General features: G+C 41.1%; 1 protein-coding gene across 2 annotated transcripts in view; it reads right to left on the bottom strand.

Moving 5' to 3' along the window:
- Window positions 1-22,114, bottom strand: part of LOC112257929 (AP-2 complex subunit beta) — a 66,768-nt gene that overhangs the window by 13,047 nt on the left and 31,607 nt on the right. Inside the window, exons 15-20 of one of the 2 annotated variants that reach the window (XM_042326864.1) lie at window positions 15,559-15,600; window positions 14,872-15,018; window positions 13,951-14,096; window positions 11,253-11,382; window positions 3,158-3,242; window positions 2,894-2,980 (exon numbers count right to left, since the gene is read on the bottom strand). In XM_042326864.1, the coding sequence (XP_042182798.1) occupies window positions 2,894-2,980; window positions 3,158-3,242; window positions 11,253-11,382; window positions 13,951-14,096; window positions 14,872-15,018; window positions 15,559-15,600 (637 nt within the window). The remainder of the gene's footprint in view (window positions 1-2,893; window positions 2,981-3,157; window positions 3,243-11,252; window positions 11,383-13,950; window positions 14,097-14,871; window positions 15,019-15,558; window positions 15,601-22,114) is intronic. The other variant, XM_042326865.1, reaches the window with a different exon arrangement.

Raw genomic sequence — 22,114 nt, forward strand, 5'->3', positions numbered from 1 at the left:
GCAGAAGCTGGTTGAGAGAAGCCCAAGAGTGTGCAAAGCTGTCATCAAGGCAAAGGGTGGCTACTTCGAAGAATCTACAATTTATTTAGATTTGTTTAACAGTTTTTTGGTTACTATGATTCCATTAGTTATTTCATATTTTTAATGTCACCACTATTATTTTACAATTGAGAAAATAGTGAAAATAAAGAAAAACCTTTGAATGAGTAGGTACAGTTGAAGTCAGAAGTTTACATACACCTTGGAGTCATTAAAACTGGTTTTTCAACCACTCCACACATTTTTTGTTAAAAAACTATAGTTTTGGAAAGTCGGTTAGGACTTCTATTTTGTGCATGACACAAGTAATTTTCCAACAAATCTTTACAGACAGATTATTTATTTATTTTATTTCACATCTATCACTCCAGTGTTAATTTGCTAAACTGTAATTACTTCACTACTATGGCCTATTTATTGCCTTACCTCCTTACTCCATTTGCACACACTGTAAATATACTTTTCTATAGTGTTATTGACTGTACTTTTGTTTATCCATGTGTAACTCTGTTTTATGTCACACTGCTTTGCTTTATCTTGGCCAGGTCGCAGTTGTAAATGAGAACTTGTTCTCAACTGGCCTACCTGGTTAAATAAAAATAAAACAAAAAAACCACACATTTTTATTTATTTCACTTAATCACAATTCCAGTGGGTCAGATGTTTACATGCACTAAGTTGATTGTGCCTTTAAACAGATTGGAAGATTCCAGAGAATGATGTCATAACTTTAGAAGCTTCTGATAATTGACATAATTTGAGTCAATTGGAGGGGTACCTGTGGATGTATTTCAAGGCCGACCTTCAAACTCAGTGCCTCTTTGCTTGACATCATGGGAAAATCAAAAGAAATCAGCCAAGACCTCAAAAATAATTGTAGACCTCCACAAGTCTGGTTCATCCTTGGGAGCAATTTACAAACGCCTGAAGGTACCACATTCATCTGTACAAACAATAGTACGCAAGTATATACACCATGGGACCACGCAGCCGTCATTCCGCTCAGGAAGGAGACGCGTTCTGTCTCCTAGAGATGAACGTACCTTGGTGCGAAAAGTGCAAATCAATCCCAGAACAACAGCAAGGGACTGGAGGAAACAGGTACAAAAGTATCAATAGCCACAGTAAAACGAGTCCTATATCGACATAACCTGAAAGGCCGCTCAGCTAGGAAGAAGCCACTGCTCCAAAACCACCATAAAAAAGCCTGACTACGGTTTGCAACTGCACATGGGGACAAAGATCGTACTTTTTGTGTCCTCTGATCTGATGAAACAAATGGGTCTTCCAAATGGACAATGACCTCAAGCATACTTCCAAAGTTGTGGCAAAATGTCTTAAGGACAACAAAGTCAAGGAATTGGCGTGGCACAACGCCCTGACCTCAATCCCATAGAAAATGTGTGGGCAGAACTGAAAAAGTGTGTGAGAGCAAGAGAGGCCTACAAACCTGACTCAGTTACACCAGCTCTGTCAGGAGGAATGGGCCAAAACTCACCCAACTTATTGTGGGAAGCTTGTGGATGGCTACCCAAAACATTTGACCCAAGTTAAACAATTTAAAAGCAATTCTACCAAATACTAATTGAGTGTATGTAAACGTCTGACCCACTGGGATTTGATGACTTTGTGGTTTGATGGTTTCAAAAGGTTACCTGCGGTACCACCTGTCCAGGTTGGTAAATAAAACCCTGCATATAGACTAAACAATAACTAAAGCTACTTCCCTCCAATAGAACTTTCCCAAAACAAGGACGGCCCTTTATCTGCCCTGTGATTGGCTCAACGTGTTAGATCTGTGAAAGGAGAGGATAGTAGTAGTAAGTGTGATTCAGACATGAGCTCCGTGAGGACAATAGGCCTGATATATTACCAAATAATATTTTAGGATGACAAAAACACCAACAAGTCACCGAACACAAGCACACCCAGAGATGTCATATCTTTCAAAAACTGACTGAGCATATCATGAGCAAAAGGTTTTTCTATTGGCCTCATAGGTTAATGGATGTAATTTGTCCATTTTACATGCATCAAAAGTTGAAATAATTTGAACTTTTGACAGCTAGGCAGATGCATAGAGCGCTCTTCATGCATTTCCTCCTTCTCTGCATGCTTTCTCCTCATCTAATGACATTTCCTTCCACTGAATCACCGTCACTCAATCGATAGGAAACACCAACTCGACACTGTCCTTCACTTGTGCTCGAAGCAGTTAAAAAAAGGACAAAAGATCTTATCCCATTGTACTCTTGGTAACTTAAACACAATGGAGTGTTCAAAACCACACTAAGCTGCAATTTCAAAATCACCTAACAAATGTCCTTTGACATAAAAAAGATAAAGAAATACAGGAAGCTAGATTGTTGATGAGACTCAATTGTCTTGTTATCATTTGTGTTTGTGCCTGATTACTGTAGATGACTATGTGGTGTGTATGTCATCCACAAATATTAGCAGCATTGTGGATCGACTCATGTCCTCACGCTTTAAAACTGAATCACGCAAGGTTCCATTTTTAAAGCATAGCGTGAACAGCTCCGATGATGGACATTTGAGCCGTACTGCTTGAAAGACTTGTGTTTCTCGATAGGCTGGGTTTCAGTACAGTCATAGTTAGGAGGGTGAAAGATGACCCTCTCCAACACAAACACAGTGTACATTTTCATTCTAGATCTGTATTAGTGTTTTCATACCATTGAGCAGGAGGAAAACCCCACAGATAAAAATAGTGACAGCCCTTAGAGTACATGTCATGGTCAGAAATGTTTTTTTTTTCTCACATGGTGCATAAAACTTAAGTTAGTGTTCAAAGGTACATATAGCTTTCATCCACAGAGGTAAAGAAGCCTACCTGCGTTTAAGTGGCACTCCTTGATCTGGTACTGCAGCTCGTTCTCATTGGGGATGTCTTTCCAGGTTGCCAGGAACACCTGTCGCTCTGAGGCAGATGAAGATGGGGGAACAAGAGTGACACCTGAACTGAGCGGGGATCTACAAAAGGTCATTGTGTTGGTATAAAATAAACTCTTCAAACTCTTTGGTGGTAATGGCTCTACTGCTATGGTAATGAGCTGGATATTGAGTGTTTGAGAGTGTTGCTTCCAGACACACGTACCCATTTTACCGTCCTCCACAAAGAAAATGTTGAGTGGGATAAGCCCGCTGAAGTAGAAAACATCAATGTTGTTCTTCACAGCCACCTGTGGACAAAAGACAACACAACGTTAATAAGACATCAGTCAGTGCCTTAGTGCCATGCACTAGAGGTGGCTGATTTGGACATATAGAATTCCAATAAGCCCTCACTTCTGAGCACTTAGGAGCATGAGAAAGATGAGGCAGACAACTGTAAATATAGAATTGCTCTAAATAAGAAAAAGTGCTCTTGAAATGTCCATGCAGTGTCTGTCATGGCTAGACAGAAGTGAGACTGGAAAGGTGTCTATTTGTGAGTGTGGGTGGCGAGAGCTTAAAGCTGAGTGTGTGGTCTGTTGGACTCTGCAACTAATGCAGTATACAGCCCTCATGGGCACTCTGAGCTCTCTCTGAACTTGATTAATATTTCTGGCTTCATGGAGTGACCCTCCGGCAGGCAGTCCTTACTCTGTTCACGAATAGACATTATCAGAAGACCAGACCCTGGCCGGCCTCACCTGTACTTGACAGGAACAGTGTGTGAAAGTTGACCATTGCTAAGCACCGAGGACACACACACACAAAGAGAGAGAGACATAAATACAAAACACACAAACCATATCTAGTATGACGGAGTTGTCGATTCCGTGGAAAAACTTTCCCCCATTAGCTCACAACGCAACTCGCATCGTGACACAACATGGAATTAGAGCTCCGTCAGAAAATCAATTAATCCACAAAAGGACAATCGTCTCCACCTACACATCTGAACCAAACTGATGTCCTGTCTGGGCTTCAAAAAATCCCCATGATAAAACACCCAAGCTCATTACAGAGGCCTTTTGATTTGTTTAGTGTCACATGATCAGAGTCATAGACATACTAATAAAGTATATCAAAACACAAGACGCATCACAATGGGGAGTGTGGGAGAGGTGTCGGAATCACATGGTAAATATCCCTAGGCTGTGTTGTGATTAAGTACCAAAGCTGACAATAACTATTATCTTTGTTAGTACTTAGAAGTCTTCATTACAACTTAGGGACTCTGAGGTAATTATTAGAACGAACACTGAGATGAATCAGGGTCAGTAGTGTCCCTTCCAGCAGCTAGGAATAGCAGCTAGAAGCTGCTGAATGGTGGGATTTGTAGATATTTATAGTCATTATTATCATCAATTAGTCAATCTGCCGTTTTCTTATAGAATGGCCTAAGGACAAGTGTGATTGGCAAAATGTGTCACTACAGGCGCCAAACATTTTTTAAATTTAACTAGGCAAGTCAGTTAAGAACGAATTCTTATTTCCAATGACGGCCTACCAGCCAAACCCTAACGACGCTGTGCCAATTTTGCACCGCCTTACGGGACTCCCAATCACGGCCGGTTGTGATACAGCCTGGAAGCGAACCAGGGTCTGTAGTGACGCATCTAGCACTGAGATGCTGCGCCACTCGGGAGCCCCATGAGCAAGTCTTCTGAAAAAAAGGACACAAGCGGTTGAATATTCACTATTGAATGTCATTCTGCATTTATGAGTAAGTACAGTGCCTTGCGAAAGTATTCGGCCCCCTTGAACTTTGTGACCTTTTGACACATTTCAGGCTTCAAACAAAGATATAAAACTGTATTTTTTTGTGAAGAATCAACAACAAGTGGGACACAATCATGAAGTGGAACGACATTTATTGGATATTTCAAACTTTTTTAACAAATCAAAAACTGAAAAATTGGGCGTGTAAAATGATTCAGCCCCTTTACTTTCAGTGCAGCAAACTCTCTCCAGAAGTTCAGTGAGGATCTCTGAATGATCCAATGTTAACCTAAATGACTAATGATGATAAATACAATCCACCTGTGTGTAATCAAGTCTCCGTATAAATGCACCTGCACTGTGATAGTCTCAGAGGTCCGTTAAAAGCGCAGAGAGCATCATGAAGAACAAGGAACACACCAGGCAGGTCCGAGATACTGTTGTGAAGAAGTTTAAAGCCGGATTTGGATACAAAAAGATTTCCCAAGCTTTAAACATCCCAAGGAGCACTGTGCAAGCGATAATATTGAAATGGAAGGAGTATCAGACCACTGCAAATCTACCAAGACCTGGCCATCCCTCTAAACTTTCAGCTCATACAAGGAGAAGACTGATCAGAGATGCAGCCAAGAGGCCCATGATCACTCTGGATGAACTGCAGAGATCTACAGCTGAGGTGGGAGACTCTGTCCATAGGACAACAATCAGTCGTATATTGCACAAATCTGGCCTTTATGGAAGAGTGGCAAGAAGAAAGCCATTTCTTAAAGATATCCATAAAGTGTCGTTTAAAGTTTGCCACAAGCCACCTCGGAGACACACCAAACATGTGGAAGAAGGTGCTCTGGTCAGATGAAACCAAAATTGAACTTTTTGGCAACAATGCAAAACGTTATGTTTGGCGTAAAAGCAACACAGCTCATCACCCTGAACACACCATCCCCACTGTCAAACATGGTGGTGGGAGCATCATGGTTTGGGCCTGCTTTTCTTCAGCAGGGACAGGGAAGATGGTTAAAATTGATGGGAAGATAGATGGAGCCAAATACAGGACCATTCTGGAAGAAAACCTGATGGAGTCTGCAAAAGACCTGAGACTGGGACGGAGATTTGTCTTCCAACAAGACAATGATCCAAAACATAAAGCAAAATCTACAATGGAATGGTTCAAAAATAAACATATCCAGGTGTTAGAATGGCCAAGTCAAAGTCCAGATCTGAATCCAATCGAGAATCTGTGGAAAGAACTGAAAACTGCTGTTCACAAATGCTCTCCATCCAACCTCACTGAGCTCGAGCTGTTTTGCAAGGAGGAATGGGAAAAATTTCAGTCTCTCGATGTGCAAAACTGATAGAGACATACCCCAAGCGACTTACAGCTGTAATCGCAGCAAAAGGTGGCGCTACAAAGTATTAACTTAAGGGGGCTGAATAATTTTGCACACCCAATTTTTCAGTTTTTGATTTGTTAAAAAAGTTTGAAATATCCAATAAATGTTGTTCCACTTCATGATTGTGTCCCACTTGTTGTTGATTCTTCACAAAAAAATACAGTTTTATATCTTGATGTTTGAAGCCTGAAATGTGGCAAAAGGTCGCAAAGTTCAAGGGGGCCGAATACTTTCGCAAGGCACTGTAGATACTATATGAGCAGTGTTCATTTCAGCAGTATGTGGATCCAACCCAGATGAAAAGCTGTGGTGTGGTGAGCTCAAACACTCTAAAGGTGGTCTGCTTACCACCGGGCCTTCAGAGAGACAGATATTTTCACACACACACACACACACACACACACACACACACACACACACACAATACCCATGCCGGGAAGGCAAGAACAGAAAAGGAGGAATCATTATAGGATGGAGGCTAGCCTGGGATATAGGAACAAATAAAGTAGCTGTCTCAGCTGGAGAGCCCTGTAAAGTAGTGTTATTTTGGCTGAATGGTTTCCAGTGCCATCTTTCTCAGCCACTGAACAGTGAAAATGAGATGACTGGAACTACTAAAGTCTGCTGATGGATGGGCTGCTTTCCAGGATAGCTGAGTATCTGTTATATATTGCCCTTATATTGGCCTACGTGCTCTTATGCATATTATCAAAGAATTTACAGAGCTTTAAAAAAGGGCTATGTATTCAATTTCTGAGACTGGATTTACAGAAAGCTATTCCAGTGAATTGTATTACCTCCATAAAAATCTGAGCTTATGAAATGAAAGTTTGTGCGGGGGCACTGAAAGCTGGAGTCCATTGTCCAGTTGGTGGCTGTCCTGTGGTGGTGGAGCACATTAGAGCCAACACTGTGGGCTCAAACTACTAACAGGCTTTATTGTCCTCAGCTTGACGGCCATGTGTGTGGGCTGAAGACTGAACCCTCCAGCTCATCTCTCGGACGCAAGACAGAAGCACCTAATTCTGTAGATTATAGTTTGATAAACAGCTTTTAGAATACTGCTTTCTCTGGGGACTTAATACCTAATTTTACATATGCTTCAACGAGACTGTAAAAAAGACAGGATCAAAAGCATATAAACAAATGCCATACATTGAGGATATCTTGAAGTTTGAAATTAACTTTTATTATAAAATGCATTTAGCTTGTTTTTTTGTTTTCCATTGTAATAGGTCTCGGGCTTGAAAGAGGAGTTTGCACACTACGTTGTTCCAGGAGGGAAAAAAACTACAGTACCACTCATTCAAGACTCTTTATTTTTACTATTTTCTGTAATTGTAGAATAATAGTGAAGACATCAAAACTATAAATAAAAGAGACACATATGGAATCATGTAGTAAGCAAAAAAGTGTTAAACAAATCCAAATATATTTTAGATTCCTCAAAGTAGCCACCATATGCCTTGACAGCTTTGCACACTCTTGGCATTCTCTCAACCTGCTTTACCTGCAATGCTTTTCCAACAGTCTTGACGGAGTTCCCATATATGCTGAGCACTTGTTGGCTGCTTTTCCTTCACTCTGTGGTCCAACTCATCCCAAACATCTCAATTGGGTTGATGTCGGGTGATTGTGGAGGCCAGGTCATCTGATGCAGCACTCCATCATTCTCCTTCTTGGTCAAATAGCCCTTACACAGCCTGGAGGTGTGTTGGGTCATTGTCCTGGTGAAAAACAAATGATAGTCCCACTAAGCGCAAACCAGATGGTATGGCATATCACTGCAGAATGCTGTGGTAGCCATGCTGGTTAAGTGTACCTTGAATTCTAAATAAATCACAGACAGTGTAACCAAAAAAGCAGACCCACACCATCACACCTCCTCTATTCTTCACAGTGGGAACCACACATGTGGAGATCATCTGTTCACCTACTCTGCTTCTCACAAAGACACGGTGGTTGGAACCAAACATCTCTCATTTAGACTCATCAGACCAAAGGACAGATTTCCACTGGACTAATGTCCATTGCTTGTGTTTCTTATTTTTATTGGTGTCCTTTAGTAGTGGTTTCTTTGCAGCAATTCAAACATGAAGGCCTGATTCACGCAGTCTTCTCTGAACAGTTGATGTTGAGATGTGTCTGTTACTTGAACTCTGTGAAGCATTTATTTGGGCAGCAATTTCTGAGGCTGGTAACTCTAATGAACTTATCCTCTGCAGCAGAAGTAACTCTGGGTCTTCCTTTCCTCTCGCGGTCCTCAAGAGCCAGTTTCATCATAATGATTGATGGTTTTTGCACTTGAAGAAACTTTCAAAGTTATTGAAATTTTCCAAATTGACTGACCTTCATGACTTAAAGTAATGATGGACTGTGTTTCCCTTTGCTTATTTGAGCGGTTCTTGCCATAATATGGAATTGGTCTTTTACCAAATAGGGATATCTTCTGTATACCACCCCTACCTTGTCACAACACAACTGATTGGCTCAAACTCACAAAGGAAAGAAATTCCACAAATGAACTTTTAACAAAACACACCTGTTAAATTACATGTATTCCAGGCGACTACCTCATGAAGCTGGTTGAGAATGCCAAGAGTATCCAAACCTGCCTTCAAGACAAAGGGTGGCTACTTTGAAGAATCTCAAATATAAACTATATTTTGATTTGTTTAACCATTTTTTGGTTACTGCATGATTCCATGTGTGTGATGTCATAGTTTTGATGTCTTCACTACTATTCTACAATGTAGAAAATAGTAAAATAAAGAAAAACCCTTGAATGAGTTGGTGTGTCCAAACTTTTGACTGGTACGTATAGTTGGAGAGAAAAAAAAAAATCAGGCACACTGGCGTTGCTGGAGTTTCTTCTTTAAACAAGCTTCAGGCAAAAAGTAGGGTGCTTAACCTGGCAGGCATTGATTACAGAGTCAACAGGAACATTAAAATACAAGAGAAAGGCCGAAGATGATGGGCCTCGTTTCCCAGAACCTTCGTAGCGTTAAGATCATCATTAGAACCTTTCTACAATCTATCTTTAGAAGCCAAGGTGTTTCCCAGAACCTTCGTTAATAACGTGGTAGGAAAGATGCATCGTTAAAAACACTCATAAGCCTAAACTCCATCGTTATCGGGAAATCGGGCCCAGAAGACGCCGGACGAAATGGCAGCAGTTTTACGGGCACCCAACCAATTGTGCTATTATGTGGGGGTTTTTCGCTGTAATTGTAACTTATTTTGTACATAATGTTTCTGCAACCGTATCTTACAGCAGAAAAGAGCTTCTGGATATCAGGACAGTGATCACTCACCTCGGATTAGACAAAGAGCTTCTGGATATCAGGACAGCGATCACTCACCTCGGATTAGACAAAGAGCTTCTGGATATCAGGACAGCGATCACTCACCTCGGATTAGACAAAGAGCTTCGGGATATCAGGACAGCGGTCACTCACCTCGGATTAGACAAAGAGCTTCTGGATATCAGGACAGCGATCACTCACCTCGGATTAGACAAAGATGTTTTTCAACAACAAGCAAGACTCACATGATATTCTCCAAACGCCCGGCAGGGCCGACATCCCAGTTATTCGCAAGAGGAAGCGACGCAGGTACAGAGGACGAAGAGCCGTCGGGACCCGCAGTTGGCGAGTAGGAAATCTGCTGTTACGGTCAATATTACTCGTCAACGTGCAATCATTGGACAATAAAATAGACGAGGTACGATCACGAATATCCTACCAACGGGACATCAAAAACTGTAATATCCTATGTTTCACGGAATCGCGGCTGAATGACGACATGGATATTCAGCTAGCGGGATATACGCTGGACCGGCAGGATAGAATAGCACACTCCGGTAAGACGAGGGGCGGCGGTCTGTGCATATTTGTAAACAACAGCTGGTGCACGAAATCTATTTGAAGTCTCTAGATTTTGCTTGCCTGAAGTAGAGTATATTGTGATAAATTGCAGGCCACACTACTTGCCTAGACAGTTCTCAGCTATACTCTCCGTGGCTGTTTATTTACCACCATAAACAGATGCTGGCACTAAGACCTCACTCAGTCAGCTGTATAAGGAAATAAGGAAACAGGAAAAAAATATTCCAAAACATGCATCCTGCTTGCAACAAGGCACTAATATAATACTGCAAGAAAATGTGGCAAAGCAATTCACTTTTTGTCCTGAGTAGAAAGTGTTATGTTTGGGCAAATCCAACACAACACATTATGGAGTACCACTCTCCATATTTTCAAGCATAGTGGTGGCTGCATCATGTTTTGGGTATGCTTGTAATCGTTAAGGGCTGTAATCGTTAAGGAGTTTTTCAGGATAAAAAAAAATATGTACGGAATAGAGCTAAGCACAGGCAAAATCCTAGATGAAAATTTGGTTCAGTCTGCTTTCCACCAGACACTGGGAGATGAATTCACCTTTCAACAGGACAAAACCTAAAACACTGGAGTTACCAAGAGTTACCAAGAAAACAGTGAATGTTCCTGAGTGGCAGAGTTACAGTTTTAACTTTAATCTACTTTAAAATATATGGAAAGACTTGAAAATGGTTGTCAATTATTAGCAATTATCAACAAACAACTTGACAGAGCTTGAAGCATTTTGAAAAGAATAATAGGCAAATGTTGCACAATCCAGGTGTGGAAATCTCTTAGAGACTTACACAGAAAGACTCACAGCTGGTATCGCTGCCAAGGGCACTTCTACAAAGTATTGACTCGGGTGTAAATCCTTATATAAATACATTTGCTAAAAATCTAGAAACATGTTTTCACTTTGTCATTATGGGGTATTTTGTGTAGATGGGTGAAAAAAATGTAATCCATTTTGAATTCAGGCTGTAACACAACAAAATGTGGAATAAGTCAAGGGGTATGAATACTTTCTGAAGGCACTGTAGGCCCATTATCTTTTCTACTTACTTTACATCTGGTTTAAGTTGACACTAAAAGCGTTTTTCCAATCCCAATTTTTTTTTTTTAATAAATGTACACTGTTTAGACTTCGGTAATCTGAAAAAAATGCTTTGGCAGCCCGCCCAAGGATTAAAAATGGCAGAAAAATCCTGAGAGGTAGGCTGCTCTTGCCGAGCATGCTTTACATAACCAGAAAATACATGTAGGAGTTTACCTGTAGGTTGTTCAGTGGGTCCATCTTCATGACTGGCCCAATGGTGTTGAGAGGCAGGGAAACTTCAATACTCTGGCTGGGCATCAGTGGAGTGTGGATGGGCAGAGGGGTGGTGGGGATCACTCCGAAACTAGACAACATAAATTGCATAACAGGGTCTTAAGTGCTTCAGGTGACTGGAGCTAAATACACTACATGAGAAAAAGTATGGACAACTGCTCGTCGAACATCTCATTCCAAAATCATGGGCATTAATATGGAGCTGGTATATGGAGTTTGCTGCTATAACAGCCTCCACTCTTCTGGGAATGCTTTCCACAAGATGTTATAATATTGCTGAAAGGACTTGATTCCTTTCAGCCAAAATGGGGTTGAGGTCAGGGCACTGTGCAGGCCAGTCAAGTTCCTCCACACCGATCATAACAAACCATTTCTGTATGGACCTCACTTTGTGCACAAGAGTATTGCCATGTTGAAACGGGAAAGGGCCTTCCCCAAACGGTTGCAACAAAGTTGGAAGCACAGAATGGTCTAGAATGTCATTGTATGCAGTAAAATTAAGATTTCCCTTCACTTGACCTTGACCGGAGCAGCGCTAGCAGGGCAGAAATTTGACGAACTAGCTTGTTGGAATGGTAGCATTCTATGACGGTGCCACGGTGAACGTTTGAGCTCTTCAGTAAGGCCATTCTACTGCCAACGTTTGTCTATGGAGATTGCATGGCCCTGTCAACAATGCGTGTGGCTGAAATAGCTGAATCGACTACTTTAAAGGGGTGTCCACATACTTTTGTATATACAGTGTATAGGTCTGCTCTTCACAATTCCTTGTATTCCAGAGTAGTGGTCGTGTTTAGTTATCATACAGTATGCTCCCATACTGTACCAACATAAGGAGCCGAGTGCACATAATATACAGTTGAAGTGGGAAGTTCACATACACCTTAGCCAAATACATTTAAACTCAGGTCACCACTTAATTTTAAGAATGTGAAATATCAGAATAATAGTAGAGAGAATGATTTATTTGAGCTTTTATTTCTTTCATCACATTCCCAGTGGGTCAGAAGTTTACATACACTCAATTAGTATTTGGTAGCATTGCTTTTAAATTGTTTAACTTGGGTCAAACGTTTAGGGTAGCTTTCCACAAGCTTCCCACAATAAGTTGGGTGAATTTTGGCCCATTCCTCCTGACAGAGCTGGTGTAACTGTCGGGTTTGTAGGCCTCCTTGCTCGAACACGCTTTATCAGTTCTGCCCACAAATTTTCTATAGGATGGCGGTCAGGGCTTTGTGATGGCCACTCCAATACCTTGACTTTGTTGTCCTTAAGCCATTTTTCCACAACTTTGGAAGTATGCTTGGGGTCATTGTCCATTTGGAAGACCCATTTGTGACCAAGCTGTAACTTCCTGACAGATGTCTTGAGATGTTGCTTCAATATATCCACGTAATTTTCCTTCCTCAAAGAGCAATCTATTTTGTGAAGTGCACCAGTCCCTTCTGCAGCAAAGCACCCCCACAACATGATGCTGCCACTCCCGTGCTTAATGGTTGGGATGAAGTTCCTTGCTGAGCCGCCTTTGAGGTTATGTTGATATAAGACTCATTTTACTGTGGATATAGATACTTTTGTACCTGTTTACTCCAGCATCTTCACAAGGTCCTTTGCTGTTGTTCTGGGATTGATTTGCACTTTTCGCACCAAAGTACATTCATCTCTAGGAGACAGAACGCGTCTTCTTCCTGAGCGGTAAACGGCTGCGTGGTCCCATGGTGTTTATACTTGCGTAGTATTGTTTGTACAGATGAACGTGGTACTTTCAGGCGTTTGGAAATTGCTCCCAAGGATGAACAAGACTTGTGGAGGTCTACAACAAAATTTTCTGAAGTCTTGGCTGATTTCTTTTGATTTTCCCATGATGTCAAGCAAAGTTTGAAGGTGGGCACAGGTACACATCCAATTGACTCAAATGATGTCAATTAACCTATCAGAAGCTTCTAAAGCCATGATATCATTTCTGGAATGTCCCAATCTGTTTAAAGGCACAGTCAACTTAGTGTATGTAAACTTCTGACCCACTAGAATTGTGATACAGTGAATTATAAGTGAAATATTCTGTTTGTGAACAATTGTTGGAAAAATTACTTGTGTCATGCACAAAGTAGATGTCCTAACCGACTTGCCAAAACTATAGTTCGTTAACAAGACATTTGTGGAGTGGTTGAAAAACAAGTTTTAATGACTCCAACCTAAGTGTATGTAAACTTCAGGCTTCAACTGTACATACCTTTCCATGTATGCCCTGGGACAAAGACTCACATTTACACTCATTGTACTATTTTTGTGAAATACATGACAATAAATAGCCATATCCCTTTCACTAAGTGGATAGTTTCTGAGAACTAACCTCTTATCTATGAACAATGTGTTTAGTGAATGGCCATGATTATAGTGAATGGAGAGTCGCGATGAGCAACTAAATACAAGGTTCGTGTGAACAAAAGGCAGAGAGAAGTTTTTTTTACAGTGAGGCCACAGAGGAGCTTGAATGCTGGTATAGATGAGATATTGTCTTGAGTCTTTATCCGAAGACCCTGAGACACCGTGTCAACCTCTTAGATCGCACTGTGACTAAGGGCACAATAGCAAGAGATGGCATATAGGATTTGATACCAGTCGCACCCTCTCTCACCTGTTCTTGTTGAACTGGATAGCAAAGTCGGTCATGTGCTGCAGGGCCTTGTTGGTGAAGGTCATGTCCATGTACATTTGGCCCTGTCGGCGGGAGAATGTGCCTGAGATCTCTAGCCCTTTAGCTTTCACTGCAGGCAGCCATATCTGGGGGAAGAGATAGACAATAAATAAAGAAATATGAACATGCAAACTGCTTCACCAATACCTGGGAGCAGAGAGAGCACACAAGGTCATTTGAAAATGGCAACCTGAGTCATACAGGATTTGCACAACAAGTGCTGAACTACGTGTCTGTGCTGTGTAGCCCACTCATTGTATTGAGTCAGACACAAAGGGAGATGGAGAATGGCACCTGTAAATTAAGATGGATACCTTGGACAGGATGCTGTGTCCTGCTGCTACACGTACCAATCAACAGCACACATAACACAGCGAGGACTCTGTGAGCCTCTTCTGCATGACTCAACTGTATGATCTATCTAAATTAACCATTTTGAACAGGAATCTAGGGTGGAGCCTGTTGATGCCAACATTAACTTAACACACCCCTCCTTCCACCCCTGCCAAACAACGTCATAACTATATTTATACACTGTCCTACATGAAGAGCGACTGAGGCAGGGCTCAAGGTTCTGATTCAGAGGGTTTTGGGTTAAATACGGAAGACACATTTCAGTTGAAGGCATTCAGTTGTACAACTGACGAGGTATCCCCCTTTCCCCTTTCTGTATGCATTTCTCTGCTTGCTAGGTCCTAATGAGTTAGCATTAGCATTCTGATGAGCTTTATTCTCTGCCCTTGCTGGTGTGCTAACTCAGCAATGAAAATCTTTATCCCAACATAGTGCTAACATTAACATTAAGCTCTGGATAGCATTAGCATTGAACATCAACATAAGCATCGAGCTGTGGGTACTCACAGACTTTGGGGTGACATAGCCTCCTGTGGTGATGGCCATGCCTGTGGAGAGCTCAAACAGGTCGTTGAGGCCACTGCTGAGCACTGCAGGAGTGGGCGATGGGGCGAATGTGTTGGGAACTGACGAGGGGATAAAGTTCTGTCCCACCTGAGTCACACACATATGCACACACAAAAAAAAACATACAGGACATCAGCACAACTATGAATCCAGAATGTACCTCCTCGACGGTTCTCTAGCAACCTTCGATGAAGAGACAGGTTCCAAACTCATTTTTGTTGTCAAGTGCTCAGAGTCGGTTTCAAATAACAATGGTGGCATCTAATGATTTATTTTTAAAGACAATGTCATGATCGACAAATGTGATTTTGTACATTCACTAAAGCTGAAATCCTGACACGAGAAATACATTCTCCAATGCTCTGATTTGCAGAGGTCGAAACTAGTTTGTATATCTTCAGTCAGAATTTCGGTCTATGATTTCGCAATTTGAGCAATCGTCCACTGGAATCGTCCCCATCAGTGGCAAGCAAGGTCAAAAGGTGAGGCGTGAGTGTGCGGGGAAAAAAATAGCTTGTTCAGCTTTGAACTGTGTAGCAGTTAAGTTTTGACCCCAGCTAGAACCTCTAAGAGCATGCAACATGCAGATGGGGGCAGGCAAATGGAGAAACGGAAGGGCTCACTTACTGCTGGACTTCCCCCAACACCTCCTCCCAGGTCTCCCCCCAACTACAGGTGAGAGAAGAGAGGACCCATATCCAGCACCCGCATCCAAACAACAGATAGACAGAGAAAGAGAGTTAGAGAGATAGAGGTGCTTAGCAATAGCAACCCATCCCCAACCCCCCCAAAAGCAATACAACCCATATAATGCCTAGAAAATGGCAATGGTTATTATGTAGATAGTCAATTTGACACAGTGAAATGGTTACCAGGAAGAAGCGTCAGTCAGTCAGGAGACCAGAAAACCTTGCCAAAACATGAACATTAAGATGGAAGAATACCTCATTGCGAAATTCATTCGATACACCTATTTGAGAATTCACAAAAAATGATACTATAATAGCTTTATATGTATTGGGCTCCTTTCATCTCTCCAGTTGAATTTTTACAGGGGTGTAAGGGGAAGATAAAGTAATTAAAGAAATCAAGTCTAGGTCTACAAAAAATATTCAAAGATGCATCCTCATTAGAATCTCTAAAAGCATTTCGTCTTTGAGATGCAAAATATCCATCTCAGAGGCTGGATGAAAAAATGTAATTATGTATGTAACGAAAACCATTGTGATATTCAGGACAAAACTTCCTTTGAGACCTGGCACTCTTAGTTAAATGCATTGTGACTGTGAGAAGTGTGACGTCACCTTGACAGACACTTAATGGGACTGGAATAACATAAAACTATTTTATAGCCTAAGACCCAGCAAGGCACAAATCACATGTTCATATTTGGCTGTTAAAAGGCAGATAGAAAAGCATTGGCACAAGCAACGTTAGAAGCAATGTACAAGACATCTTGAGGATATTTGACCTTGGGGAATTGAAATGTATGAAATTCTTTTACTTTCAAACATACAGTGCCTTCAGAAGGTATTCATACCCGTATTCCACATTGTGTTCTCTCAACCATCTACACACAATACCCCACAATAACAAAGTGAAAACATGTTAAGACTTTCAAAAATAATGTTAAATTATTATACACTATTATTGCACACAGAGTCCATGCAACTTATTATGTGACTTGTTAAACACATTTTTACTCCTGAACTTATTTAGCCTTGTCATAACAAAGGGGTTGAATACTTATTGACTCAAGCCTTTCATTTGAAATGAATTTGTAGTAAAAAAATTTTTTTAACATAATACCATTTTGACATTATGGGCTATTGTGTGTAGGACGGTGACAAAAAATATATACATTTAATACATTTTTATTCACGATCTAAAACAACAAAATGTGGAAAAAGTCAAGAGGTTTGAATACTTTCTGAAGACACTGTATATCCATCATTGTAATGCAGTGTAATCAATTAGCTGTCTTTTAATGTTAGAACCCAACATTTATTTTTTTATTTGACCTTTATTTAAAACTAGGCAAGTCATTTAAGAACAAATTCTTATTTACAATGACGGCTTACCCCGGCCAAACCCGGACGACCCTTGGCCAATTGTGCGCTGCCCTATGGGACCCCCAATCACGGCCGGATGTGATTCAGCCTGGATTCGAACAAGGGACTGTAGTGACGCCTCTTGCAGAAGCAGTGCCTTAGGCCACTGTGCCGCTCGTATACCACAGGTCGATAATGCTTAGGTTTGACAAACTTTGATACAACTGTTTGATAGTGTTTACCACAAGATATACCTAGTTTTAGCGAGCTTGCACAAAAGTGCATTGTGTTCAGCCCTCCCATGACAAAGTGGTTTATTTTGAAGGTGAACCACTCAGAACAAAATGGCTAAATGCTGTGGCAGTGTTATGTTAAGAGACAGCTGGGAGTCTTTTCCAACTATGCCGAATTAACTCTTACTTCCACACATGCGAAGTGGAACTGGCAGACTAGTCAATATTGTCTCACTTCACCCTCACACTGAATTGTTTCTTCTTCTAGCATATGAATATTCTTGATATTTACACAGGGTTGAAGTACCAGCTTTTGACCAGCGGCAAGAGATGCAAGTCACAAAGTTGGAGAAGTCTTAATGTGGGAGGGAAGTGTCTGGAAATACTGCCAAAGTTTTATACTGACGATACAAGGGCCTTTTAGGAATGCAAAATATAAACAGGACAGCTCATTTACATACTGCTGGAGAGGTAAGTTTCAGGCTCGTCAATAATAAAACCTTAATGGGGCAGTTAACGGTCACATATTTTTATTGGGAGACGGACGTAGAGTCCTTTGCAATTTCAGCGGGTGTTCAAAAATCCATCCATATAGATGAGTGAATGACTATGACCAATGAGAAATGAAGTCAGTGAAAAGCCTGACCCAATATGTCATTCAGTTTTAGAGGGGTCTGCTATTGGCAGGTTTAAGAGAAGAACCCAGTCTATTTGCATTGAAAAATGGCTAGCACACAGAGCTTTGACAGCTTGTCAGGTTAACTTGGCTCGGCCTCCTCATCTAGAAGGTCAGCTTTAATATTCAGTTTTGGGGCGCTGACTCGGCCCTTTCTATTGCATTAATCATTCCCAGATTTTGCCCTTCTGTTGACAGCAGGTCATTGTCTATCTGGTCTGGCGATGCAGCCTCAAAACTCTAGCAACACTGTCTCTCTGCAGGGTGTCTGGGAGCATGTTCCAAGGTATAGGACATTGATTCTAGTTCTATGCGATTCTATTTCTATGGGCATTGGGCAAGTACACTTAAAAGGCAGGGTCCTTTACCTGGCATAATCCCAACCCTTGCTTTGATGGTGTGAATTGAGAGGTTTACACTTCATTAACACTGTTAAGACAGTGGACAAAGGCAATGTCCTGTGAAGTGGCTTATATGTTAAATCAACTGGCAGAGCTCCTTTTACAGTGGTCCAGAAAGCTGTAATACGGAATGACATGAGGATGAGCAGGCTAGTTATCTGGTGCATTACAGTGAAAATTGTACACCATCTCTTTAAAAATGTGAAGTTTATGATGATGACGTGCAAGCGAGCTGTCATTCATTGCTATGATCATTGATCTCCCGAAGAAGCTATTATTTCCTTTATCTGCCCTCAAATGTTTGGATATACTGGTAAAGTTAGCTAGCTAGCCAATGAGGTAGCATGACCGAACAAATGTAAACAAATGGTTAATGACCCGCAAGCAGTTTCTGTGGTGGAAAAAGTAACCAATTGTCATACTTGAGTAAAAGTAAAGATACCTTAAAAGAAAATTACTCAAGTAAAAGTCACTCAGTAAAATACTACTTGAGTAAAAGTCTAAAAGTATTTGGTTTTAAATGTACTTAAGTATCAAAAGTAAATGTAATCGCTAAAATATACTTAAGTATCAGAAGTAAAAGTATAAATAATTTCAAATTCCTTATATTAAGCAAACCAGATGGCACAATTTTCTAGATAGTTAAATTAATGGGTAGCCAGGGGCACACTTCAACACTCAGACGTCAATTACATACGAAGCATTTGTGTTTAGTGAGTCTGCCAGATCAGAAGCAGTAGGGAAGACCGGGGATGTTCTCTTGATAAGTGCGTGAATTAGACAGCGAAGCATTGAAAATGTAAGTAGTACTTTTGGGTGTCAGGGAAAATGTAAGGAGTAAAAAGTACATTATTTTGTTTAGGAATGTAGTAGAGTATAAGTAAAAGTTGAAAAAAATATAAATAGTAAGGTACAGATACCCCAAAAAACTACTTAAGTAAAAGTACTACTTAAGTACTTAACACCACTGAGCAGTTTTAAAACTGCCCACGACATGATTTATGAATGTAAAATGTGGTCCGGTGATCCCCTATAGGAAGATACAAATGTTGCGGCGGTAATATGGGTCAGATCTGTTGACTTGGTTGCGCTAGAAGCAAGCCGCTATTGACTCACCTTTTTCTCTAGGGCAATCAGAGGCCTTTTCATTAGAACAATTATCTGCTGCCAACATAAAACTCCTGGTCGCAAAATAAATACCAAATTGGTCACACTTTTAGAGCCCTTCTCAAGGGTCCAAGTAGAAATATCTAAATCCATGATGACTCTCAAGTCTCTCACTAACGAAGTCCTCCTGGGTTCAGGTGTGAACAGGAGCCGAGGCAGTTCGCTGATACCCTTCTACTTCCCCACCGAGGGCAGCCTTCCATTCCCCAGAAGGGCCCAGCAGTGGGATCCTAAATCCAATTACTTCAGAATATCAGAATCTTACTCACTCTCCCAGTTTCTGAAGGTGGATGACAACCGGGTAGTAAATACACAGGGGAAACGATTAGAATCTAAATGAAAGACTAAAAAGTAGCTTCCTCATCAATCTACACACAATACCCCATAATGACAAAGCGGAAATAGGGTTTTATGTTTGCAAATGAGTTAAAAATAAAAAACAGAAATACCTTATTTACACAAGTATTTAGACCCTTTGCTATGAGACTCAATTGAGCTCAGGTGCATCCTGTTTCCATTGATCATCGTTGAGATGTTTCTACAACTTGATTGGAGTCCACCTGTGGTAAATTCAATTGATTGAACATGACTTGGAAAGGCACACACCTGTCTATATAAGGTCCCACTGCTGACAGTGCATGTCAGAGCAAAAACCAAGCCATGAGGTCTAAGGAATTGTCCGTAGAGCTCCGAGACAGGATTGTGTCGAGGCACAGATCTGGGGAAGGATACCAAAAAATGTCTGCAGCATTGAAGGTCCCCAAGAACACAGTGGCCTCCATCATTCTTAAATGGAAGAAGTTTGGAACTACCAAGCCTCTTCCTAGAGCTGGCCGCCCGGCCAAACTGAACAATCGGGGGAGAGGTCAGGGAGGTGACCAAGAACCCGATGGTCACTGACAGAGCTCTAGAGTTCCTCTGTGAAGATGTGAGAACGTTCCAAGACAACCATCTCTACAACACGCCACTAATCAGGCCTTTATGGTAGAGTTGCCAGACGGAAGCCACTCCTCAGTAAAAGGCACTTAAAGAAATGTCTGACCATGAGAAACAAGATTCTCTGGTGTGATGAAACTGAGTTGAAATGAAAGACTACAAATTTTACATTGCAATAGAATTTCTGGAGGAGTATTTCCACATAATCTCTTGCTGTAGATTTAAAAATTGTATATTTTGAGGAACAAGCCCAGAGGAGAATTCAGTGCAGACTGTAAACAGACTCTGCACTCAAATGTCATATTCAATTATCATCAAAAGGCTATAACAACGTTAAATCTTGATTGCCCAACATTAAGCTTAGGCCTGCTTTTAATTTTAATTTGACTAATATATTGCAAATAAAACTAGCATTGCTCTCTGTGTTAAATCTGGAGGAGCCACAATATCAGTAGTATTTGAACCCAGACTGCGATAAGGTCAGGGTACCCTTAGAATTTATCAGTGCTAAACTGTAACTTCCGACTGAGGGCTGTTTCAGCTCACGGCTCTTTGCCTTTCATTAAAACCCATATCGATTCCATTAAATTGGTTGAATGTGCTTAGAGTAAGTAGGCTTGCAGAATGGCTGATCATAATTGGTAAGAAAGTAGCTTTCACTCCCCCCTGTAATTACTCAGCAGATCTGTTTAAACATTCTGTGTAGCAGCACAACGGTAAGATGTCCTCGATTGGACTCTCCGACTTGGATTGGAGTCACTGTAGTTTTAATGACCACCCAATTAAGATTTGATTAAAGCATTTTATAATCTGGGAGGGCCAACCAAAAGGGACGAGGAGCACATCGAGATAATCGTAATAACACTTATCACAACGAGGCCACGCTCTACACGGCCGACAAGACACAACCCCTAATTCGCTACGCTGAACTTCCCGCCCCAACTACAGTTGCCCTGGCCTGGAGAATACCAATTGACAAATGTGCTGTTCATTGGAAAAAGCTAGGGAATGAGGTGGTGTATCTAGGGCAATATGATTTATCATGGTTGAGCTTACACTTAATTTGAACTCAGTCAAAGGTGTAGTCTCTTGAAAATGTCACCTAACAAATGAAATCAAATTAACATCTGGGGCAGGGACTTCCCAACTCAGTGTCAATCACTCCTTTCTGAACCCTCCCTCTCCTGTGGCATAGTGTCTGGACTAGTAGGGTAGTGGAACAATAAACAGCAGCAGGCATGTACTGGACCCAGTTAGCCCCTGGTGCTCTCCTCTCTCATCTCACTGGCTAAGCAGAAAGGATATAGTGCTAAGAATCAATTATTATTATTATTGGTTGATAACTATACGATAGTCTGCCTACCAAGTCTTCACTTCACTAAAGCAGAGCAGAACATTTAATTATAGGCTAAGGTGGGTTGGATGAACTAATAGATGAAGTGCTTCCATACAAGCTCTCCATTTACTTGAAGATGTAGTCCATTTACTCTATGACTTAATATTATTAACCACATATGGTGGTTACAACACTACAAGCTACAACACTCTCAGTAGAGTAGAACAACAGCTGTGGCTGTCCCTTCAGGCTAGAGTTCAGAAGACAATCCCCAGCTAATACAGCGCATTCAGAAAGTCTTCAGACCACTTTCCTTGTTCCACATTTTGTTACGGTACAGCCTTATTCTAAAATTGATTGAATTACATTTTTTCCTCATCAAT

The sequence above is a fragment of the Oncorhynchus tshawytscha genome, linkage group LG09, assembly GCF_018296145.1.
Source record: "Oncorhynchus tshawytscha isolate Ot180627B linkage group LG09, Otsh_v2.0, whole genome shotgun sequence".
Lineage (NCBI taxonomy): Eukaryota > Metazoa > Chordata > Actinopteri > Salmoniformes > Salmonidae > Oncorhynchus > Oncorhynchus tshawytscha.